This window comes from Anas platyrhynchos, chromosome 3, assembly GCF_047663525.1.
Source record: "Anas platyrhynchos isolate ZD024472 breed Pekin duck chromosome 3, IASCAAS_PekinDuck_T2T, whole genome shotgun sequence".
NCBI classification, from domain to species: domain Eukaryota; kingdom Metazoa; phylum Chordata; class Aves; order Anseriformes; family Anatidae; genus Anas; species Anas platyrhynchos.
The window spans coordinates 68,792,450-68,817,741 of NC_092589.1; the positions used below are offsets into that span (position 1 = coordinate 68,792,450).

General features: G+C 41.3%; 2 protein-coding genes across 17 annotated transcripts in view; both read left to right on the forward strand.

The window, feature by feature from the left end:
• Positions 1 to 4,199, forward strand: part of FAM184A (family with sequence similarity 184 member A) — a 74,420-nt gene extending 70,221 nt beyond the window's left edge. For all 10 annotated transcript variants that reach the window (XM_072036067.1, XM_072036072.1, XM_072036070.1 and 7 more), the window contains 2 exons: positions 526 to 725; positions 2,420 to 4,199. In XM_072036067.1, the coding sequence (XP_071892168.1) occupies positions 526 to 725; positions 2,420 to 2,501 (282 nt within the window). In that variant the 3' untranslated portion in view covers positions 2,502 to 4,199. The remainder of the gene's footprint in view (positions 1 to 525; positions 726 to 2,419) is intronic.
• Positions 4,200 to 7,336: 3,137 nt separating this feature from the next.
• MCM9 (minichromosome maintenance 9 homologous recombination repair factor) overlaps positions 7,337 to 25,292 on the forward strand; it is a 45,794-nt gene continuing 27,838 nt past the window's right edge. For 3 of the 7 annotated variants that reach the window (XM_038176794.2, XM_072036079.1, XM_038176796.2), the window contains exons 1-7: positions 7,343 to 7,486; positions 7,941 to 8,257; positions 12,163 to 12,479; positions 13,970 to 14,051; positions 15,019 to 15,219; positions 17,204 to 17,329; positions 18,555 to 18,674. In XM_038176794.2, coding sequence (XP_038032722.1) covers positions 7,419 to 7,486; positions 7,941 to 8,257; positions 12,163 to 12,479; positions 13,970 to 14,051; positions 15,019 to 15,219; positions 17,204 to 17,329; positions 18,555 to 18,674 — 1,231 coding nt within the window. In that variant the 5' untranslated portion in view covers positions 7,343 to 7,418. The other 4 variants (XM_038176793.2, XM_072036078.1, XM_038176792.2 and 1 more) reach the window with 4 other exon arrangements.

Sequence of the window (25,292 nt, forward strand, 5' to 3'; positions counted from 1 at the left end):
TTTCTAGGTTCCAAGTTTTACTGACCAAAATGTGCCTCGGGAATGGGGTGAACCCTGTTGTAGAGATGTACTTTTTTCATCACTGAAAATTTGCTGTAATTATATTTGGCAGGAGAGCTGTTTCACTAATACTAAAAAAAGAATTAAGTAAAGATGAAAGGTTTAAGAAAACCTTGGTGGAAAACTTGCTATCTTAAGTGTTTTAGAATAGAGCAACATGTTATACTGGAAGATATTTAAAAATCATGTACTTGTTGATTATTACACTAAGTCTTAATAACTTAATCAACTTGATTAGAAATGTGTGAAATCTGTGGTGGTCAAAGCAAACAGTAAAACTACTATTAGAAAAAAAATCCAGTCCATTCCAATTGCTCTCCTTCCTATCCTCCCTCTTACCCCCAGAAAAATAACACCACAAAAAAAAAGAAAAAATAAATAAAATTAAAAAAAAAAAAAATCCTAAATTTGCAAATCTCCTCATCTGTCCTGGCGCCTTCCTTACATTTGTTATTTTTAATGCAGCAAAAGAAGAAGAACGATAAATCAACAAACAGGTTTGTGAGTGTCCCCAATCTAAGTGCTCTGGAATCTAGCGGAGTGGGCAATGGACATCCTAACCGCCTGGACCCCATTCCCAACTCACCCATCCACGATATTGAGTTCAACAGCAGCAAACCACTGCCACAGCCAATACCACCCAAAGAGCCCAAGACGTTTTTGAGGTGAGCACTGCCTCACCAATCTTTTTTTCTTTTTCTTTTCTTAACTCAGGAAAATTTTGCTTTTGTACTGAGCCGAATCCCACTTGCTTTACGAACCTTTCAGAAGTACAAGTGCTATTATGAATTTTCATTTTTTACATAATATTTGTAACCTCTTTATAGTATTCCTTTTTATTGTAGACCTTGTTGAAACATGAAGTATTCTCTCACTTTTTCCTAAATCCTGAACTTTGAAAACCTCTCTAGATACCTTAACAGAATCATGTGCTTCCAATTGTTTACATATATGAACAATTGTTCTAAATGTTTGTGTTATTTGCTGATTGTCATGTAGGAAGTGATACCAGCACAGAATTTCTTTTATTCAGTATTGCGTGATGATGGTTTTATGTAAGAAAACTCTTCTCTGTGCTACATGAATGTTTTGTGTTTCCCCTTTCCCCACCAATATCAAACTGCTTCATAGGTGATTTTACTACCAAAACAGGAAACGTACACGCTTGGGTGCTTAATGCCGAGCTTCTGGTAGTTAAAATCAGCATTGAAGTCTAAAATAATTCATAGATTTATATAGCAAATTATTAACTTTAAAATTGTTTCTTAGAGGTAGCATTTTAATTGTTTTGCTTTATGTGGCTACACATATAAAAGGCACCGAAGAAGTGCTGTATCCTGTGTTTAATAGGTACTGATCTTTTGTCTCCAAGTTGGCAGCTTAAAGTGATGTAGAGAATTATCAATTCGCACCTGCCTGTTGATGCTTTCTTTTGGTTTAACGTGAAAGGCCACATACCTAGCAATTACCTATTATAAAAGGAAACAAATAATAGAATATAAAATAGATAAGTAAAAACAGTTTATGGCAAGAAAACAATCTTTAAAAACGTTAAGTAAGTTTACTTTTTCCTGTGCATGTCATGTGCATGACTGTGGTCAGGTATCTATAATATGCATGTGCATGAACTTGTGGACTGTGATGCTGGAGTTTCTATTCCAAAATGTTTTGTGCTTTGTATCATCCAGTAATACAGTAGGGATTTTTTTTATTGTGGTTTTTTATTGATAAAGGAACTTAATTGTATAATTAGATCTAAATCAAATTAATTTTGCTCTTGATTATTTAATAAGGATTTTAATGGTTCAAAGGAGAATCAAATCTTGTTTTTCCCAGCATATTATCAAATATTAAATGTGTGCATGAACAACAATGCAAGTGATACTTGTGGTCAGTGTAAAGTATTAAAACAGTCTGTATTTTTGTTCAGTTGCCAACCAGTCTCTGTGAGCACATGTCTATGAATATGATGCTTGCATCATATTTCTGAAAATTAACTTTGCCACAGGAAAAGGATGCTAAAAGAGGACCTTGTACAGTCACGCTTTTCCAATAAAACCTTTTTATTCTTCTGAAAACACGTCTGTTTATGAGATTTTAAATTCCATTTCCCAAAGTATTATTTGCCCACCCTGTAATGTGGCTGCTGAACTGACTTGTCTGTGCTGCTGATGCTCTCCAATGGAGTGGATGATCACAGATTCTGTAGGGAGACATTAAATCATATCCAGAGGCACACTGATTAATCCAAGGAAAACCAGGCTATATTTTCTGTGTTGTTTTTTTTTTCTTTTTTCCTCCTAACTTTGGTACTCTGTTTAGTTGTGGGTTAATTTTTTTTTTCTTTCTATGAATTTAGCCCTCCTCAGACTGATGCTTCACCAGTGGCTTCACCAGATCCACAACGCCAGGAGTGGTTTGCCCGATACTTCACATTCTGAGAGATGATTTGTTCTTGTGGCACAGCGTGACGTGGACTGTTTATCAGAGCATGACCTTAAGTAAACCCTCATGTGAACAAGCTTTCCTGTAATTTGTCAAACACTGTGAATGAGAAAGTATTTGTCTTTCTGATTTGAAAATGCACTGTATTTCATGTGATATTTGTTGGAATCACTTGACATGGTACTATATAATGTGTGTAATTATAACTATTATTTTTATTTAAAATGGAAGAACCTTTAAACTTTGTAAGTACAACATAATAAATTTTGGTAGAACAAACATAATGCTTTCCCCCTTTTTCCTATAAATGTTTTCTTTGATTTCAGGTAAGGCTTTCCCCCCTAGAAAAAATCGCATGGTTGTTATAAATACAATTTAAATTGTAAAAGGAAAAAATATATATATCTCACTCTCTCTCCAATTTGGGCAAGATATGTTTAATCCATCCCAATTCTACTATGTTAGCATTTTAAAAACTCTCCTCTTTCTAACATTTAAAAGCCTTTTTTCTAACATTTCAAAGGAAGAATGTGAAATAAATCAAAATCAGTGTAGCTGCTAGCCTTCAGAGCAGAGTGATTTTGACAAGGCCATAAAAACAAACCAGATACTGTTCATTGGGGCAGGGGTTTTGACTTCTTAACTTCTGCCTCTGAGACTTTGCCCTCTAGTTATAATTAAAATTTTATCATTGAATTTAAGCAGAAACTGGATTCACAGATTATGTATTTATTTTATTAATACTAACAAAGACAAATGCTTGAAACTTTTAGAATACTATGTACTAAGTATCTCTGCATAAATCAAGAATCTACATTTTGAGCTTGAAGTCCTGCTTTGGATAAAAATCATGTCTGGAAAAAAAAAAAGCCTACAAAAAAAAAAAAAAAAAAAAAAACAACACAACTTTTTCCCAGTTCTACATATTACACATATAGATCTTGAGAACTTAATTACCTTCAATTGTCTATATTAAAGGGGTTTCTTGTCTTAAAACTAATCTATGAACATGTTTTTTTCAGCTAGTGAGCATGATTCTCCAATCTACACCTTTTATGATGCCAGTGTTGTTCCAGAAATTTGCTGCAGTATATTGAAAAAGCCCATTGTCTCTTTTGTATTTTTTCATTCAAAGATTACCACAAAGTAATTCACACTGGTAGTCTCAGGGAGAAAATTGTCTCTTTGTTTTATGAATGTATTTTTAAGCTGAATCTCTTATCTTTTAAAAGCAGGAAAATTTGTTTGAGTTATTTGAATAATGTTTTAGTTAGCATATACAAAGGTCTTGAACTTTAATATTCATCTGAAGCCCTAACTACATATTTTTTTTCCTTGTATGCACAAAGGTAAATACCCAGATGAAGATACTTGCTAATTACAATGAGTTTTATATGTAGTATATGTATAAATGAAAAAATTTGTATGTTTTCATATAAACAATATAAAATATTCTAAATGAACATTTTAAATCTTCTTATAATTTTGCTTGAAAACTCCACTGAAAGCTGTATTCTGGTGATGCTGCTGTGGATTAAAGATGCATACAGCAAACTTTCTGTAGCTGGTGGACTCAACTGTAGGTATATGCAACTTTTTAATTTTAGAAGAAAGCCATATTGGGCAAAATGTCAGATTTCTTGGCTCTTACCCGAAATAAAATACACTAGCTCATTTTGTTATAACGTTCTGAAGTGAGTGTTGCGTATTTTTTCTTGCATGCTTTGCAAAGTATATAAGGGGCTTTGTCTGCCATCCTCCACTTCCTGTGTAAATTTTTATGTATGAAATTAATAGCTGTGAACAATAATTGGATGATAATGTGTGCATTCACTTCACCTGATCATATTTTTAGACTTCAGGAAAGGCTTGGGTTTTTTTTGTTTTTTTTTTTTTTTACTAGCACAGGGATTTGTCTTTTACAGGGAGAAGAAAGTTAAGAAGTTACCATGTCTGCCAAAGTCAGCAGCAGCTGTTCCACTATGAAATCAGTCTCTTAAAAAAAAAAACAACCTAAAGAGAATAGGAAAAAGTGAGTTTCTACCAAATGGCATTGAGAGCACTGTAATATGTATTCCCCAAAAGTCTGGCATTTTGGATTAATACAGGAACTGGCATTATCACAATACCATCGTTTTCTTGATCTTTGCAGTATCTGGTGCCAGTTCTGCGGTCTGCAATGGCTCTGCTCGCATACACAATCTCAGCTCTTGGGTGTTTTTCTTTTCCTAAGCCTTTGTACTTACTCAACAGACAACTCCAAGGTGAGGAGGTGCAGAATTAATATGAAATTGCATCATGTTATTTAAAATGCCAGAAAAAAATTTTAGGCTTTCAGGAGCTGTATCTGCAGCACTTGCCATTCTGGTTTGGCAGCTGAAAAAAAATGGCACCTGGGTGTCCTTTCTTTTCACTAAATTGTTAACAAACACAATATTCTAGTAACCATGGATAGAGAATCCCAATATCAGCTTTTGACTAATGGTCATTCACTTTTTCTCCAGTTTTATTCTTGCTCTGAAACTCTGTTAAAAACTGTAGGACACAATTCCTAAAGAATTACAGGATTCCCTTAAAACATTAGAAACCAGATGTGTTCGGTGTGTCAGAGCAACCCCTTATTTTAAGATACATGTGAATGTTGTTACTTGATCTCAGTGCTATTCACAGATAAATTTTAATGACTCTTCATTGAGAAAATTAGACCCCCAGTCTTCCTCCTTTGCTGTAATTTACTTCCCTTAAAATGAAGCTGACTGAGTCACCTAGCTTAAAAAAAAAATCTTTAACCTCCTCTGCAGTCAACAGGTAGCTTTAGGGGTGAATCGGCCCACTTACCTCTTTTGATTGTACAAAAAGTGTAGAGCAACAACCAATCTATGTGTCTCCAATTTAGTTGTGAGGGACCCTAGCTTTTTTTTTTTTTTTTTTTTTTTTTTTTAATAGTGTTTGCAAAAACAAGAGCTTTGAAAGACACTAACACACTAACTTTCCTCTTACAGGAGCCATGTTGCCTTTTTCCTGGTGTGTTCAAAGTAATTAGTGCAGAACTGTTACTACTCTTCTTAGGCAAACGATAGACTAATTTTTACTACACTGAAAGTGAATCTCTAATTTCTTGTACTGTTGTTTAGCTACCTTCTGGAGTTGAGCACTGTGTCAGTTCTATTTACCTATACATTCCCTGGAAAAACTTCCAGGCATAATTACATAGAGAAATCTATGCCCGATTGCAACCTTCACACACACACACTTCAGTTAGTTGTAATTAGCTCCTCGAGTTGCTGGCCGCTGCATCCTTTTCCCTCCTTTTGCTCCAGTTGCATAGGGTATAAAACGCCAGGTTTGAGGAATCACAGGAGGACACCTGCAGGACATCACAAAGATTACAGCTCTGCTGTGCAAGCAACCAGGTAACTATGCTGATCCAACAAACGTGTACAAATATCTGTCTCGTCCCTAAAAGGAGCAACCTGGTTCAGGTACCTTGCAAGACAGCAGCACAAACTGAGTAAAGCTGACACTGGAAGCACACTGTGGAGGCAGGGTCGGCCTGACACTGCACCTAGAGTCATTGCCAGAAATAGTTTTGAATTTTCAGTGAACAGTTTACATATTAGCTGCAGATCTCAACAGTGCTTTTGCAGCCATGCTGACCAACTCAATGGATGTAAGACCATTTTATAAAGGGATGAGACTTTTGCCTTTGGAGATGCATCTAAGGGTTGGAACTTTTTGTCTTTACAGGCACCTGTAGCAGTCCTAGGCTTATGTTGTAAACACATTTCCTTCAGGTTAGGAAACATCCTGATCCTTAGGATTTAGGCAACATCTACAAATATTGTAAAGTTTGTATTTCCAAACAACACAGGACAGGTAATTGGAGTTCTGTCCCACTGAGATGCTTTTGCCCAAGCATGCCAAGACACTCTCCTTTTCTGGTGAGCAACCTTTCCTCATATGATATCATGGATGGCAAGGTTGTGAAGAGGGTTAAGCGAGGTGGAGCACTGTAACTTTCCTATCTACTATAATCACTGTATTATTTCAACTGGGAAACAAACAAGCAAACACATCAGACATTCAAATTATATTAGTTTAATTAAGGCAGGTAGATAACATTTCACATATCAAAGCCATATATCATAGTTTGAAAACAAAAGATCTTTTTGTTTGAGAAGTGTTGATTTTCCCCTCCATAAACTCTGTGTTTCAGTACGACAAGATATTATTACAGAACTATCGGTATGTTTCTGATACCTTGGCCATGGTATGCTACACTTGCTGGCTAAGATCTTACACGGGCAGTCATTTCTGCTTCGTTTGTGTATCCGTGACTCACCGTTAATACAAGCCAACAGCGGGAGGTCCTGAGAGTGAGGAGCTCAGTACAATTTTTTTTTAGCTTCAGACACCTTGAAGGGAGCTGAAAGTTTTCCCCTGTGCCAGCACAGACTTGAACGGCTACAGGAAGCAAACCCCTGTCACACGCAGCGGGCAGGTTGGGTGCAGCAGCGCAGAGGGCAGCCCCCTCCAGGGCAGGCCCCGGCAGCAGGGCTGGATGGCAGCAAAAGGGCCGGGCCGGCTGCTGGGCACTCCTTGCACCTGGAACTCAATTTTAAAGCAGAAATGACTTTAAAAGATGAAATATTTCAAAGAGAAGATGCCGCTGGGTGTGACGAAAAAGACCTCATTCCGATGCTAAACCCTTCAAAGCAATACACCGTCCACTTGGGGCTAAAGCCAAAGCTCCAGAGCCCCCCAGCCCACAGCCAGCCAGCCAGACACACGTTTCACAGCAGAGCAGCCAACATTGTGCTTTTTTTTTCCTTTTTTTTTTTTGCCTCGGGGCGGCGCTTCCCCAGCCGCGCGGCAGCCCCGGCGCGGCGCTGAGGCACCGCGGGGACACCCCCATGGCCCCGGCCGGGCCCGGGCCGCGGGGCGGTGCAGGGGGCGGGGACGGCGCCGCTTCCCCTGCCGGGTGAGGGAGCGGAGCTGGGCCCGGCCGGCGGCGGCGGGGGGCGGTGGGGCCGTGCCGGTGGCGGCGGTGTCGGGGTGGCCGCGGGGCCCAGGCGGGCTCGGGCTCGGGCTCGGGCTCGGGCTCGGGAGCGGAGCGGAGCGGGGCGGCCCCGCCGCCATCTCCCGGCTGCCCGCACGGCGCCGCCGCGTTCAAAACTGGCGCGCGCCTGCCGCCATCTGGGACCGGGCGGACCGACAGACAGACAGACAGACAGAAAGACAGACAGACGGACAGACAGACAGAGGGGCCGCCTGCCTGCCTGCCTGGGGTCATCCTGCCCGGCGGTGCGGAGGTGCCGCTGCCACTCACCTCCCACCCCCGCGGCCCCTCCGCAGCTGCCAAGTTTTGCCCCAACGCCTCGCTTTTCCCCCCATCCTTATTTATTTTTATTTTATTTTTAAATTCTGACGCTCAGCCCGGGCATGGCGCTGGGCGCGGAGCAGGTGGCGTTCATCGGGCAGGTGTTCGAGTCCTACGTGCTGCAGCACCACCGCGACGAGCTGCTGGCCATCCTGAGGGAGCGCGACGCCGAGGCGCACTACGCTGTCGTCGTCGATGCCTTGACGCTCTTCGAGACCAACATGGAGATCGGCGAGTACTTCAACGCCTTCCCCGCCCGCGTGCTCCCCATCTTCGACAGCGCCCTGCGCCGGGCGGCCCTCACCGCCCTGCAGGCCGCCGAGCCCGCGCCGGGGCTCTGCGTGAAGACCAACCTCCATGCCAGGATTTCGGGTGAGTGGTGCACCGGGGAAGGCAGCCCCGAGCCTTCCCGCAGCGCTTCCGACTCGCCTCGTGCTGTGGCAGCGAGCGGGATGTCAAGGGAAGGGCTGGGAACACAGCCAGTCACTCCCTTTCAGCGTTGGTGGCGTTTATTGAGCAGGAACAAGCAAAGAACCCAAACGCTGCAGGGGCACACAGGTCTGTAGGGCAGGCCAGAAAAAAGCTACAGGCGTCCCCCATAGCATGCATGCAGTGGCTGCAGGCTTGTCACAGCATCTTTCCGTGGGAAAAGCTGCTCCCCAAACTGGCGTTTGGTCTCGGGTTATTTCTCTTGTCAGCCAGAAGGTCTCACAAAAAAAAGTTTTAGAGGAAAATCTGTACCTCCTAGCTTTTCTTGCTAGTTGACTTCCTTAAAGTCTAAATTAGCTCGTATTCATTAGCTCCAGCTGCCTCCCAGGGTAGACAAAGTATAAATTTTGAGTTGTCTTGTGATAGTTTTATCCAATGTGGTTAAAATCTCTGCTGAACTAGTTGTGATAAAGTTCCCTGTTACAAAACTGGAATGGGTTATCGGCAGGAACTGCCATCAGTAAAGGCTTTGGTCCTTTTTTTACTACAAAAAAGTAGAGGAAACTACAAAAAATGGTTACGCTATTACTCCTCACTATTGGGAAGTGCTTAGCGGTGTGGTAGGCGTGGAGCACAGGTGCTGGGGTTAAAATGCCGGTTGTACAGAGCTCGGCTCGGTGGTGGCACAGTCTCCTCTGAGCATTTCTGGCCGTAACCATTTGGAGCTGTCTGCTGTGCAAAGCCAAGAGCTGGCAACCTGTGTTTCCCTCCTTTGCTCCGTGTTTGAGTGGCTTATTTATGATCATTTAGTCTTCTGGCAGCTTAAACAGAGATGAATCACGGTTGTTAACACAGACATCTGTTTTGTCCCGGTACGTTTCATTAAAATATTGACATTAAAATAGATACAGCAGAAATATAATTACCCCGTGGCTCTCATAATGCTATTTTGTCTGGGTTTTTAGGGGAAACATCAAACAGCTTGCTACCTGCTATGCTGACTCTGGAGGTAACTGCTGACTTTGTGGCGTACAAGGACGGCTTGTGTGTGGTACAGAATTTTGCAGCCTTGTGCATCTCACTGTGCCGATAAAGTCAGAGCAAATAAAACTTCATTCACAGTGCTCTGCATTTACGTTATGCAGGGCTTCAGCCTGAGAGCAGGGTTATTTGTACTCCAAGTGTGATCGTTCTCTAAGCTACCAGGAAGCATCAGAAGGAGCAAAGCACTGGGCAGATGCTGCATGAGGAGCTGCATCTTTAAGACATTCCTGCTCCTGGTATCAGCCTGGTGCTGGAGTCTTCCCACAGTGATGTTTTGTCTGAATATTCCCTAATCAACCTCAGGCAAATTTAGCCAGATTTGATCAAATAATTTTAATACATGATAAAGGTACATCTGACTGCTCATTAATGGAAGAAGTCAATTAGCAGTCTCAGAATGCACTCCATCACTAAACTGGAGAGAAAATGAAGAGCAGGGGAGGGTTATCCTTGTGTGGTCCAGCTGAGTCCAAGGAACCACATAACCTGGTTTATGTTCTGTACCACCAAAAGGTCAGCTCCTGAAGAAATAAAAACAGTAAAAATGATACACAGGACTTTTTTTTTCTGCCCAAATTTTCCCTTAAGTATATGCTGAGTTCTGTTTGATGGCACAACCTCTCCTTTTCCTGGAAATCCATTAAAAGGTTTTTCCTTACTGTTCGCCTGAGCACCACGGAACCAGTTATTGATATAGGCCCAGCTGCTGCTGGTAGCTCAGTTTTACACATTGTTATTAATATAGTTACGCGTGTACTTACTCAGAGAGGCACATTCTCAAATAAAAACTTCAGCAGTCTGATACAATCAGTGTGCAGACCTCTTGTTTTCCCTGTGCAGGCTCTCGTCTCTTTGATACTGACGGAGCCGATGGTAGCTTGTATCTAACGGTGCTGCAGCTCTCTCTAGTGTGAGATGTGGTGTATTCTGCAAAGGTTGTTGAGCTGCACAGACGCTGAGTTGGGAAAAGATACCAAAACAATTGGGAAATACTGCATTGGGTTTGTCTGTTTGTTTGTTTTTTGCCTAAGCTGAATAAAAGTGCAAACCCAGGGGAGAATAAAATTTTTGACAGGTTTGGTAGAAGATACAGATGGGTTTGTTACAGCCAACCAGAAAATTAATTTGTTTCTAGTCCTACGTAATAGTTCATTTCTTTTCCAAATTACTTCCTTTCTATTTTACTTTTTTTTTTTTTACCGTTACTCTTTTAAAATAAGCGTAGTATTTAATAATATTTTCTTTAAACAGAAGCAAGAAGTCAAACCCTTTGCTTACATGCATCAAAGCAGAATGTTTCAGCGTGTCTGAAATGAAAGATTTGATTTTGAAAATACTGAAACAAGCATATGATGCCTTGTCATTTTTTACCAGCCAAAGCTACTGAGCAGATCTGACCTAAATGCACAAATAGCCTTGGTCCCCTTAGAAACATCTGACAGATTTATTACTTACGTCTCTGTTTCCTAGCTCTATTTTGTAACTAAAACTATAAAAAAAGTGTTTTAAGAGAAGGTAAGTTTAAGTCAATACTTGTTAACTTCTCCGTTTTCCTCTGAAATAACTTCCAGAGAGGCAGTATTTTGGTGCTATCCTCAGCTGTGCATTCCAGAGGCCATTTATTTTTATAAGGACTCTGTAGGGGACTGAGTTAGGTTCATCTTCACAGGGCTTCCAGCAGCTGCGGTGCCGAGGGATGCCCAAACAGGTGAAGGCAGGGGTGGGATCTGTGCAGCATGCACCTGGCTCGTGGGGTGGGTGGAGGTGAAGGAGAGCAAGTGCCACAACAGCCTTGTCACTGCTCGTTTGGGCATATGAGTGATTTTGTTCCTGTGGTGTGCTTCCCATGAGGTGTTCTTCCCACGATGTTCTTTCTGGCATCATCCTTGAGGTTTACTGGCACACAACCTGGAATTAAGGTCCAGTGCTCACAGGCGGTGAGATTAAAATTTGCTGAGACTTGAGAATTCACACAGGGTGGGGAATTAAGCTCGTTTAACCCTGGGAATAACACTGGACCACAATTAAGTAGCATAGCTAAAGTTTTGTAATTCCGACAAACCAACTGAGAATAAATGGCATTTCCAGATGATGATTTGAATTAATAACTAGATCTATGAACATCAGGATCTTTCTTCATGAATGGAAACTGCTCATGACTATTCATGACTCTCAGCAAAAACAGGAGAGTAAAATGGCTCGATTTACTGCTCGTGATCAGCATCTGGTGTTTTTCATTGTCTGAGACCAGTGAATCAGATTTACGATGCAACAGATGAATTGGTAAATTACATTTAGGAAACATTAATAGCAGTAGTTACTGTTAATGGGTCTGACATTTTTTATAGAGCCACAGAATGCTTTAAGCTGGGAGGGGCCTTAAAGCCCACCCAGCTCCACCCCCCTGCCATGGCAGAGACACCTCCCACCAGCCCAGGCTGCCCAAAGCCCCATCCAGCCTGGCCTTGAGCACCTCCAGCGATGGGGCATCCACAGCTTCTCTGGGCAGCCTGTGCCAGAGCCTCACCACGCTCTGAGTGAAGGATTTCCTCCTTATATCTGATCTAAATCTCCCATCTTTCAGTTTAAAGCCATTGCCCCTTGTTCTGTCACCACACTCCCTGACAAGGAGTCCCTCCCCAGCTTTCCTGTAGGCATTGGCAGGCTGCTATAAGGTCTCCCTGGAGCCTTCTCTTCTCCAGGCTGAACGACCCTCAGCCTTTTTCAAGTCTTGCTGTTTAACTGCGCTGTAAGGATATGTTTTATATGCTTGGTCTTACGCTGCACGTATTCTCATTCAACAGGTTTGCCCGTTTGCCCAGAGCTGACCCGAGAGCACATTCCTAAAGCCAGGGATGTGGGTCACTTCTTGTCTGTTACTGGCACTGTCATACGTACCAGTCTGGTGAAGGTCCTGGAGTTTGAACGGAGTTACATCTGCGATAAATGCAAGCACGTGTTCGTTGTCAAGGCTGACTTTGAGCAGTACTATGCCTTCTGTCGGCCGTCAGCCTGCCTGAATGAAGAAGGCTGCAACTCCACCAAGTTCACTTGCCTCTCTGGAACAACCTCTTCTCCCACCAGCTGCAGAGACTACCAGGAAATCAAAATTCAGGAACAGGTAAAAAAAAAAAAAAAAAGATGGAGAAAAGGGGGGAGGGCATTATGGTGTAGATGTCTAGGTGCAGATGGGATCTGCAAACGTCTTCTTCCTTCAGTCAGTCAACAACTGCATCAGCAATTACTTAATTTGCATTTGCCTCTGAGTGAGGCCTGGAGTCCAGTTAAGGTGTAAGAGGAGTAACAATTGGGCCTCTTTTTACAGTAGCACATAACTGAGACAAAACAAGCACAAGAAAACTACATTGTATGAAAACTGAGAGTAAGTAGGGTACATTGTAGCCAGTGTTTCTGTTTGTACATTCGTTTTCGTCTTCATAAAGCCTTTTAAAGATCTCCTCAGTTGTTTCAGGGGGTGGATTTTAGAAGTTAAGAAGGTAGTGGTGCCAGTCTGTGTGCTACGTGCGTGAAAACTGAAATTTATGAAACAGAAATCATGCACCTCAAAGTTCAGAATAGCAAAGAAGTAAAGGAAACAAACTATTTCTTGTAAATAAGCCCTATGTTGCATGATTATTTCCGACAGTTTCTGCTACATTTGTTTTACTGTGTGGCACAAAGATCCCTGTGATGGGGAAGGAGCTTGGGCTTATTAAACACCATAGAGTTAAACCAAGAATGATTTCAATTTGTGTTTCCTACTCAGCACTGCAAGTAACTGTGCATGTCAGCCAGTGCTGACAGTGATGTGAAGTGCCTGTGGCCATTTAGATAACACACAAGGGTGAATTAACCTTCCTAGCCACTAGAGAATGAATAAATCTGGAGTTCTAGTATGTACGATCCCGTGCTGCAGAGTGAAAAGGTACTTCTGATTCTTGCTCTTGCGCAGTGGATATTTTAACAACTCTAGCAAGCTTTAATTGTAAATGGAAAGATTTCTGGTTGGAAATAGACCGTGACAAGATTGCATAGACTTTGCCCTGGAGAAAAGAAAAAGAATTGCAACAGTCAGCGGAACATTTGTCAATACACATTCACCTGGTTGTGTGTGATTTTAAGCCTTGACACCTAGATGTAAATTAAATCTCAATCTGTCAAATTTGGGCTATATACCAGAAAAGTACCGAGAATAACCTTTCAGTATGTAGTTCAATGAAGGGTTATCTAACCCATGGACATGCTTTGTTACCCAAAGTAAACTTTGCTTACTGAAGAAATGTCTGGAAAATAACTCAAATTAAAAAAAAATAAAAATCAGTTCTTTCAAATGACATCTTTGAGTGAGCTTTTCAGCAAGATACTGAAATCCCACAGCACCTGCCAGGACTGAGCACCTTCAGCTAATTTAATACCCAAATCTGTTTCCATTAACATCAGCATTAAACTATTAAGCTCTTGACAGCAGTGGCTTGTTTACTGTGTAAGCTCTGTGAGAAAAAGCAAGCGCTGACCTGAGTTCCAGGAAGGGAAAACAGGTCCTTAAGCCAGAGCAACAATAAATGGTTTTTGAAAGGTGCTTTCTGAAGTGCTCTTTCTTCTGTCTCCTAGGTCCAACGGCTGTCTGTTGGAAGCATCCCGCGTTGCATGGTGGTTGTTCTGGAAGACGACTTAGTGGACAGTTGCAAGTCTGGTGAGGATACAGCGTATATCACATATATTTGTGCCATAAATGTTTCTACTCTTCATGTGAGATGGGTCTCTGATGAGTAGTCTGTGAGTGCTGAGGGTCTGTTTAATGAGATATGTTTATCTGCCACGCTGTTTCAGCTTAAAAGTGAGCATGGCAGCAAAGCCTAGACTAGAAAACGTTGTACATCCACACGTTACATCTTGATTGTTGGACAGATCAGCTTCAACAAGTAATGTTGTGATGTACAGGAAGTGTATGAAGTCTTGTTAGGCTAAGAACATCAAGCCTCTGGTGTTCTCACACTGCACGCGTGTGCGGTGTCCTTCTGTGGCTCTGAAGGCTGTGTAACCTGACCTCCTGTCCGAGTGCTGAGGGTGGAAGGAGCTACTTGGCTGCCGGTAGAAAGCTAACTGGGGGGAAGATGAATAAGAATGGACTAAAAGTCCTCAAACAGTGACACCCCTACAAGGAACAAAATGCTCGTTGCTGGTTGTACTGCCTCAGAAGAGCACTGTGGCCAGCATGTTCGTGAATGACGCTGGAATTATTCACAAAAGTTATCAGAAGTCAGATAAGCTTTGGCTAATTTTTTTGTTTAGTAAAACTAATTGAAAGAAGAGATTTCACAGTTTACCGTGAATTTCTCTTTTCCAGAAGAGAATTATAGAATATCCGGAGTTGGAAGGGAAAACGTAGATAGGAAGCATAGATAGATATAACTAAGAGCTCAACTACCTTAAACAGAGGTAGATGGACATAGCAACTTCCTACCACAGACATAAGCAATCTAGGTGATGTTTGTTTCAGACTTCAAACTGCAGGAGGATTGTTTTTGGTTGTTGTTTTTTGTTTTAAAAAAAATAGTAACTGTAACACAGATTTAAGTTGCACTTTTATTCAATGCAGCTGACACATCTGCATGTCTCAAGTCAGACGTTACTTTACTAATTTTTGTCGTTACCCCCAGGAGATGACATCACAGTGTATGGAGTGGTAATGCAGAGGTGGAAACCTTTCCATCAGGATGCACGCTGTGATTTGGAGCTTGTTCTGAAAGCCAACTATGTTAAAGTAAATAATGAGCAGCTAGCAGGGGTTATAATTGATGAAGAAGTCCGCAAGGAATTTGAAGACTTCTGGGAAAAGCATAGGAATGATCCCTTGGCAGGTTAGTAGCTGACAGCTTTAAAATAGGATGCATGATTGGAAATTGATGTAATCAGGAGTGAATGTACAGTGACTGAACACATACTTATTTCCCCATATATTCCCACTACCAACTCCTCAAAAAATACATTTTTTTTCCAGTAGAAGAATTTAAAATACTTTAGCATAATGAAAAAATAGTATCAAATATCTTGCATTGATTTTCCTTCTTTTGAGAAATGTTTTCTGGAATATATATTAAGAAGAAATGAGAAGTAATATAAGGGGAAAAAAAAGTAACATGCTTTATAATCAAGAAAGAAAAGTATACCCCTTAGAAGAAACAGTGCAGACCAGATATGCCTTTAGCCAACATAGCTGTTGACTCTGGGGCCAAAGATCTGTCTCATTGTCTCTGCATCCCGACTTAAGCTCTGAATCTGCCACAGAGCTCAGTATGTACTGCCTTTGTTATAACTCTTATATGCCTAGCTCTGTGATTTAGGTGTTGCAACCTCATATCATATATGGAGAGAGTCTCCCAGGTCTTGGGGTCTTCCAACAGCCAGTGTTTAGCATGCTTGATCTTAAACTCACCACGGTCTTCAGTCAGCCACCTAACAATTACCAGGAGATGTGTCTGGAGCTCTGTCCCTCTCCAGAATCAAGTGCCACCACCTGAACCACAAGGAATCTCAAAGGACTTGTTAGGATCAATGTCATTGAACTGTCTCAGAATAGCACTCTGTTTTTTAAAACCCTGGAAAGCTCTTAGTCTTTCTTCTTAAAAGGCAAATGGGAGGAAAAGCAGGTAGCAATGTTGACCGTATTAGCTTCAAAATCAGAGAGCTCACATAAGGAATGAGAGATCTTATCAATGACGAAGATTCTTCAGAACTGTATTTCCTGGAAAGCAGTGTAATTGCTAGCCTCCTGCTGTTTGGAAAGAGAACGTTTCTTATCACCCTGTTCTGAGAACATCCAGAAAGGAATTCAGTATCCACTTTAAAGGCCCCAGTTAATCTTTCATTCTCGGGACAGTTTTTGGAAGCCTGCAGGGAGCAATGTGGTTGTATGCAGTGTTACCCATTCAAAATAAATGGACGTGAAGTGGCTACAAGCAAATTGGGATGGAAATTAGAAGTACCCTGAGCACCCAAGATGTTCCTTCCAGGCTGTTTCTCTGAAGTAGAGTCCTCTCTGGGGAAGGCAGAGATCAAGCCTAACTAATGAGAATAAGGAGTAGGCCATTTCACAACAGGATGTATGTGCACGTTTACTGTTTTTCAAGAGATGATGGTAGTTACTACTGCACTTCTTGTCAGTCAGTTCCTGATCCTGTGTACTAGGTACGTTCTGAGAAGGTCTACCATGGCAGGCCTCCGAGAGAACTTAGGTGACCTTACTTTTTCTGCATAGTATCTAGGAGGAAGCAGAAGTGCTGAGCTGCTCAGCTTTGACAAGGCAAATGAACCTTAAGTCCAACAGAGGCAACTGTGGAGTTAAATCTCAAGTTATGCTGTGGTTGACCAGATTTTTGAAATTTTAATTTTTGGACACAGATGTGTTAATTCCCTCAAAAGACCTCAAAAGAGACACACATGCCTCAATTCATCTATTAGGTGCCTACATATTTTGCCAGTACTGTGTATTTCCAGGCAAATTTAAAATATTATGTTAAGAACACAAAACTGGTTGCTTTGTTCTATGCCCTAGCAATGGAAGTAATGTATGGCATTAAACCTGTGATCCCAGTGCTGTTAGTATCAGGCTTTCAAAGGACAGAATTAATTCTGTCACACACCTTCCAAGCCAACAAAATTATCATAGCAGATAGAAGTACTCTTTTGCTGGAAAGAGGCTATGGAAGGGAGGAGGAGAAGGGGAAACACATAGAAGGGTCAAAGGAGAACTAGAGTCAAGACAATGAGGAAAAGAAAGTCCATGGGAAAGCAAGTTTTACTCTTAGGGCAGTGCTGAGTGCCACTTTTTTGCTCCTCTTCTAGGGAGGAATGAAATTTTGGCTAGCTTATGCCCTCAAGTGTTTGGATTGTACCTGGTGAAGTTGGCTGTAGCCATGGTGCTTGCTGGTGGTGTGCAGAGGATCGATGCTACTGGAACCCGAATCAGAGGTTAGTATTGTTTCTGATAGTATCTGACCCTTGTCTAACAGTTATTCCCATTCCTGTCTTCACCCTACCCCACAAAATCAAGCCAGTAAGGTTTCAGAAGCATAATAATCTCATTTTCGTGACTGAAAGTAATTTTTGATTAATGCTGAGTATTCTTCTAGAATCTCAGACAAATAAAGTGGGTGTCTAGACTTCCTCTTTTTATTTTAGCTTTTCCCAAATAAAATCCATAAAAAATGTGTGTTCAGGATTCCATTAGGTGGAATATTAACAGCAATTGTTATAGATCAAACATAAACTCACTTTTTATTGTATAAGTGACATTTTAAAATGATTTCTGGTAGAATATTCCCAGCAGTATTTGGCATCAAAGGATGGAATATTAATGTTTCCTTAATAAGGATCATGATAGTACATTGAAAGGAAAATTTGAAGGATTCAATTTACTTCCTAATGCCAGACTTTTCCATCTGTGATTGTCAGCGCTTCTCACTTAGATCTGTTATTGTAAGTTATCCGCCTGCTGATTCTCCTTCTGTTGTTATTAGATGGCAAATATGCCATGTGCCAGGTGGTACACAGGTCATAATCTATGTAGGTCATAATAATTCTAAAGTAATACGTGTGGATATACAAATACAGGATCTTCTTCATGCTTCAGCACCTAAATGAGGCTATAGACTTTGTATTTCAATAGAAGTTGTACTCATGTTTTCTAGCTGACGGTCTCACTGAGTATCCAAATTATTTACCTGTGTAATTACATTGTTTTGAAATTTCTGAATTGTGTAACTGTTGGCGGTATAACAATATATATAACAGTTAAGAAAAACAAACTGATGATTTTATTAGAGCATTTTGCAGTAATTTAAATAACTGAATAGCGGAATCATAACTAAGCCCCCACGGTCAAGAGTGAGCTGAATCTGAGAAATGAGTATTCTCAAATGTAAGAATTCACGGTATGGAAAGTTTTCTAATGTTTTTAATTTAATTCATTATAAATATTTGATTTGGGTGCAGCAGTATGACCATATGCTTTAATAAGCAATAATTCATCACACCCAGTAAATAGTACAGTGTTATATGGAATTACACCTTATGATGTATGTGTAGAGCTAAATGTGAGGTGAAAAATTGAAAGTATTTTTGAATTCAGAGCATGTTGTGCACACCTTTCTCTGCATATGTACCATGTATTCCTATATCAATGTTTTCCTCCAAGGTGAATCGCATCTTTTGTTGGTTGGAGACCCAGGTACAGGGAAATCTCAGTTTCTCAAGTATGCAGTAAAGATTACACCCCGGTCTGTGCTCACTGCAGGAATTGGATCTACCAGTGCAGGTATGTGCTTCTTTGGTTAGAACTCTTTATAACAGACTCCAGTAGAAAAAGGGCATAGAGGCCTTTTACATAGGTGAACAAGAACTGGATTTCAGGTTGTATGAGCACAGTTTAAGCAAAAACTGACATGGAGACATGCGGAGGCTTGACATGAGTCTGCAGAAGGGCAGTGCTGCCCCTTCTTCTGTATCAGTGGAGCAGTGTGATGAGCTTCTAAGAGGGAACCTTACAAGCCCCATCCAGAGGTGCCTCTCACTGATTTGCTGTCAGAGGATGATCTGGACCTGTATTTTTAGCGTTCTTCCCTGCTATGACAAATCTGACATCTTTCCAGAGCTCACACTGTGTGATGGGCTAGAATCGTTTGGTTTCTCCTGAACATACATTCTCCCCTCTTCTGTTCTTTTACGTATTCCGGCTGGGTGCCAGTTTGATTTCTGCTTATTTCCTGGAACGGCAACCCTGTGTTGAGAAATTATTTCTGCCTCATAAAGATGGTTTCAGAGTGAAAGCTTTCCTCCCTCCCTGTCCCCACCTTCCAAAAAAAAAAAAACAAAAAAAACCACCACCAAAAAAACACTTTTAAATATGTCCCAGCTGGCTCAGACCGCTGGGGATCTTTACACACTCTTCTGGAAACAATATGCAAGCTCAGATCACTTCTGCAAATGACTTCATTTGCGCAAATGACTATGTTGGTAGTACATTCAAAATCGTGAAATAATTAAGGGCAAAAACCAAAGGGTCGCAGTTAGCATGTGCAGCATGGATGTTTCTCAGATTGTGTAGCTGTTCATTTTATGTCTGGAAAACAGCATTGTTTATACATGGGGAAAAACAGAGAATACATCTTCACCAGTTCTACAGCTACGTGTACATGTGTGTACTGGGTCCTCTGGCTATGGAAATGCAACAGCTACTTCAGTGGTAGTGGAATGTAACACTGAACATACTCACTCTTGTGTGCAGTGAACTTTTCATGCCTCTGATTTTCCACTCAAACTGTTCACAGATAGATCTGGAGAAAAACCAGAGAGAACGGTTTGGCTCAGCATACCCTTATCCCTACCTTTTGTTGGGTGTTAAGAACTGAGAACAGGGGGGATAATTAAAAATTTGCCAGGGAGCTGGCAGTGACTTGGAGTGAAATTTTGCCAGGAGTTTCAATGTGATCTTGCCCAGTTTTATTGGGAGTAATCTTGTGTCAGCTGCTTTGGGTCTCTAACGTTGCTATTGCCTTCTTCACCATGTTTCCCACCTCACCTTCATTTTCTCTGTAATCTGGTTTACAATGCAATTGTCACAGCTGTGTTCAAAGATGTTTCCCTGAAAACCAGTATTGCAGCTTAAAAACTTACTGCGGTATATGTGCCAAGCAATCAGCTTAATGATGTGTGGAGATTGAGTTTCATCTTGCGAAAGGATCATTTTGGGTCTTTAGATCATCTACATTCCACTTAAATATTCTTTTTATTTTAAAATAGCACTCTATTTCTTTCACCTTCCTGAAATCTTACAGCAAAGTGTGCTGAATTTCCACCTTGAGATTCTAAGGACCCTCATCAGAAGTGAAACTTGAATCCCTAGCAAGAAATCTTATTAACCCTAGTTTAACTTCAGAGTACCTTTCCACAATTAGAACTGTTGGACTAAAGCATTAATCTCTAGCCCAAGAGTTTGGATGCAGCTTGAATTATTTTCTTTGCCCTTCTGTACAAGGAGTGTCTTATTTGTGAATATGTTTGGAGCTGTACCTAACACTGAATTTGTCAACTTGCTGTTCATGCAGAAGCTCCAAGTGATGTGTTTTAAGAACTATGAAATTGTTTTACATCACATCTGCATGCTTCAGATTACCAATTTATTCTTTCTCCTGAGAGGAAACTACTAATTGACATTTTTGCCTAAAAGTAAAAAGACTAAATCCATAAGTTCCAGTTTCGACTAGTTCCTTACATTGTATATAAAGTAGTCTGGATTGCAGTTTAATTACTGGCTCTAAGATTACAGTCCACATATACTAAAAAATGCACCTGTAAATTGGTAATACTTTGGAGAAGTGCTAAAAGCTGTCTTATGTTTGGATTTTTCTCTCAGAGAAATTTGTCAATAACTTACCTGCAAATTCTGGTTTGCATCTTGTGTATTAATGCATCTTACACCCTTTGCCCATCTGGTACTCCTTTAGGACACTAGCAGTTTGTCAGCTCTGGAGTTGGAATTCTGCTTCCAAAACTGTCTACTGTATCAATTTTTCACCATGGGCATTTATTGGTGCCAGGATGCAGTGTTAGATGATGAATGTTGTTCCTGTTTAACCTAAATTCCCTTTCTTTCTTGCTCTGTCTTAGGAATCATCTGGTTTTAGATCCATTATGACATTATGATCCCTTTTTTCTTTAAGTGAATCAGTATTTGAGGATCTTCATCTTTTTTATTTCCCTGACAGGCTTAGACTGACTGCTTGCTGCAGATAGCCTTTACAGGGGACAGGGATCCATTCTCTGTTGTGGGTAAAACCAGAACTTTTCTTCCAGTCTCTAGATAGCATGCTGAGTTTACTTGCTTTGTGAGGTTGCCTTTGTTGCAAACCACATACTAGATGTTTTCTTTTGAGAGTTCTCTGCACATTTCTTACTTTTATGAGGAACCAGGCTTCGTTCTGTCTACAGATCTTTTGTTAAAGTTGTCAGCCACAAGGCAAAACCAAGTTCAGTAACTCAATAGCAAAAATTTCTTTGACCGCTATAGGGCTTTCTGATTTCTAAATAAAAGATGGGAACCATCTGTCCTGCAGGTTCTGTCTGCACACTGTTCATTTTTTATAAAGGCCTTTCCCACTTATTGCCTGAGAATGACAGGTAGGCATTCACATACCTTTAATTTTTAGAAATTGATATGTAGTTTTCCAGAAGGAGACTTACTGAAGTTTAACAAAATCCCTCTCTGGGTTCCAACTATACTACTGAGTTCAACCAACTGTTTTGCAGTCCCCGTAGCAGTAGTGCTGCTTGTGTATATTTGGGTGAGATAATTACTAATAAGAAAATATTTCCTTTTCCCCTGGAGCTTGAGAAGTGCAGCCATCATTTGAGTGGTGTGCTTAATTGCACAGGGACTGGAACTAACATGTGCCTGCTGCTGGTGGGTCTGGAGGTATCCAGGCCAGAGTCATCCTGACATTTTCTGGTGTGTATTTGGCTGTAGAGATTTGTGCAAAGTTGTGTTCAGTGTTGTGTCCCCCCAGATGGACTCCGTAAAGAATTTTGTGAACTGTGCTCAGAACAGCTTGTCTAAAAATCTGGGAGACAATCAGCTGTTTCTCCTACTCTCCAGTTCTGTACAATATGACTTCCTGAGCTGTAAGAAATGCGGCCTTCTGGCCTCTCCTCTTACAGCCTCTACAGAGCCCTAGGAGTACTGCATTTTTGCTGGCACTTAGCAAGTTTAACATTGCCCATATCAATGCCAACAGCATTTCGCTACTGTATTATTTTTCTCCTCATTGAAGGTAACTAACTCAAGGGTAAACAGCCATTTTTTCTTTTTGCTAGTAAGCCTCTCTGCTGCACAGGCTTCAGATGCTAACCATTGCCTCTGTTCTGATCTACTAGAAACCATTTCTATGTCTGATGTGAGCCCTCCAGTTCTGGTTATGGTAGAGTACGTCAGCATCCTGAGATACGCAGGACACTGAAACTAGGGATGTTTTTCCCTATTTATAGATCCCCAAATTGTTTCTGGCTATTCCTTAGCAGATCCAGGTCATTCTTAATTGATAGAGGTAAAGGCAGTGCCAGGGAACACGCTAAACAACCTAGCACTGTGGGCAATAGCGTGGCAGTGCTTGGATCCACACCATGGCCCTGATGAGGTTATTAATAGAGATGCAGCCTTTAGGCTAGTCTTTTCAGATCTTTACTTCTGCCACAGGATTCTCCATTGTCTTTGTAAATATTCATAATTGTAGATGAACTTGTGGTATTTTCTGTCAGTGTACCTTAAAAATACTTTCCTCATAATATGACTTAACTGTCTGTTTTCTAAGCAGTTTGGCTTCAGGTTGAGAAGGCCTTAACTCTCTAAGAAGTCTGCTAAACTTATTGAAGGAATGAATTTTGAAGTTGTGATCAAAGCTCCTTGAGCTATGCCACATCTGTAGCCATGTCTCATCTCTTGGAGATCCATAAATCCCCTTAATTTCCTCTTACTAATACTGTTCCAAGATGGCCTTATCTTGAGACTTACCTTGACTACATGCAACAGATTATTTAGCCAAGTAGGTATCTATCTTCAGAAATTTCAGTTGGTTCACACATCTGTATCTGAAGACCTCTAGTTAGGATGGACAGGAAATGCTGCAGGAGGGAACATCTTTGTCATGTTGGCTGGAGGCTTCAGTTCTTATGCAGCTCTGGCATAATATATATTGGCAGGCAGGCCTAAGAATTTTTTCCTCCTGCTATTGAAATGGCAGGCATTTCATTCAGCTGATTGTTGTTACATGTCTTCAGGATTCCCTTTGCAGTACCACAAAGCACTGAGGTACTGCAGTGTTGGTAAGCCACACCTTTCTAGAGAGACAGGACAAGCTGGAGGAGCCTTCATGTGGAAAGGTAGGCCTCATTATCGGCCTGTGGCCCAAGGGGCTTTTGGAGGAAAACCCATGAACTCCTTAAAAGTTCCTGACATTTCAGCCTGTTCTTAAAGTTGCTGTTACCACATGGCTGTTGTATAGCCCTTCTGCAGCACAAAGACTCCCTCCAATTGTCTGCTGGAGGCCAGTCACATCACTTACACCATGGACAATGAGCACCCCACTATGTCTCCAAGACAGCACTACCAAAATTTGGAAATGTTGAAGTGTGTCTTCCCTCCACTTCACCCTTTGCTTCCGAGGGGCCTTTACGTTCTAGATTCCAGGTACAAACCTTGGTTTTAACTTTAACACAGCCTCCCTCGTGACTCCAGCTGGTTCCTTTCTCTTATACATTCTTGCTAAGACTAAAAAATCAAGCAAAAATATCTCCACCTGTTTTCTGCAGCCCTTGTCTAATCTCACACACGATGAGACCAGCTCGTAAGAAGCAGAACTTTAACTAGAAACATAAATACAAACGGCAAAGCCTGGCATGAGCTGTCCCCCCACACACAGCCTGCCCTTATAAGTAGTTGCATTAACCTTGTAGGTAGATGTTTTGTCTTCCCTGTTGGCCCTGAGCAGAGCCCTCCAGCTAGCAACAATAGTAATGCATCTGCTCCAGATCAAACTTCTGTGGCTCTCAACAGAACAAGAGAATCTGGCCCAGCGAGCTTGCAGTCCACTGTATTTGTTATGGTTAAGAGGCAGGGTCATTAAGCAAGTGAAAGATCTCCTGCAGTTGCCCAGACAGAAGTCAAGATGTAGTAACTTTGCTCGTTTTCTGTCTCTTGTAAATGAGGATTTGACTGGAGTGTGCAAGCATGTATATATCTTTTTCCTTCTTTTTTCTTCCCTACCACCAGTTTCAGATGGCAGCAAGCAATCTTTGTATAGGTGCAACTGGGCTAGCCTCCAGTCAGAGCTGACTTCTGGAAAATCAGCAGTTGAAGCCCTAGAAAGAAAAATACTGGATTGTGAGATTTGTGACACGGTGACTTGCATCTTGGGAGCACAGACTGTTTGACAGGCTGTAAACTAAGTTACTGTGGTTATTGTAGCCATGTTCTGAGGTACTGCAGTCTTGAAGATTGGAAATAAGAGTTGGTGTTTTCAGTGGTGTTTGTAGAGCCGCTGGAGAGGTTAAATTTCACCAGTCTCTAGTACAATGGAGCTGGAGTGTTTTTACCCCCTTCAGACTCAGTATGTCATAGTAATTCTGATTGGAGGTGATTCATGAATAAATCACAATGACTGTAAGGCAAAGAGACTTTTTTTTCCAAGCTAGACATAGAAAAACAACCTTGTTTTTCATCAGTAATGGTGCTTGGTCTGATCCAAGAGGCATGAATGAATAAAGGGCATGAAAAACCCCTGATGAGCATTATGGCAGTCTTCTAATAGAATTTAGGTTGGATATTAGGAGAAATGGCTTTACTGGAAGGGTTGTGCAGCATTGGAACAGGCTGCCCAGGGAAGTGGTTGAGTCACCATCCCTGGAGGCCTTCAGCAAATGTGTAGATGTGGAACTTAGTAGCATGGTTTAGTGGTGGACTTCAGTAGTAGGTTAGAAGTTGGGCTAGATGATCTTGGAGGTCTTTTCCAACCTGAATGATTCTGATTCTACAACTCCATGAATTGAGGCTACCTGTCCATCTGAGGTAAAAACACAGTGAGAAGCGTCACTAGTGCTGTTAACACAACCTGTAGCATGCCCTTGCACCTTGATGGCCTCTGCAAGATGAGGTTTGTTGGAAGGGGAACTCACCTTTGGCACCAATGTTGTACTGCTGTGCTGTCAGCACTAGCTGTCTGTGTTAGTTATACAGCCCTGCTGCCCGGTCAAAGATGAGTCTTTATAAAGATGCTTTGTAGCCACTGTCTCTCTTAATACTGCTAACTTTGCGCTGTGATGTTGCCTGATGATAAGACTTGAAGCATTTGGAACACTGGAGTTTACTTTCTCAAATTCCTTCTCT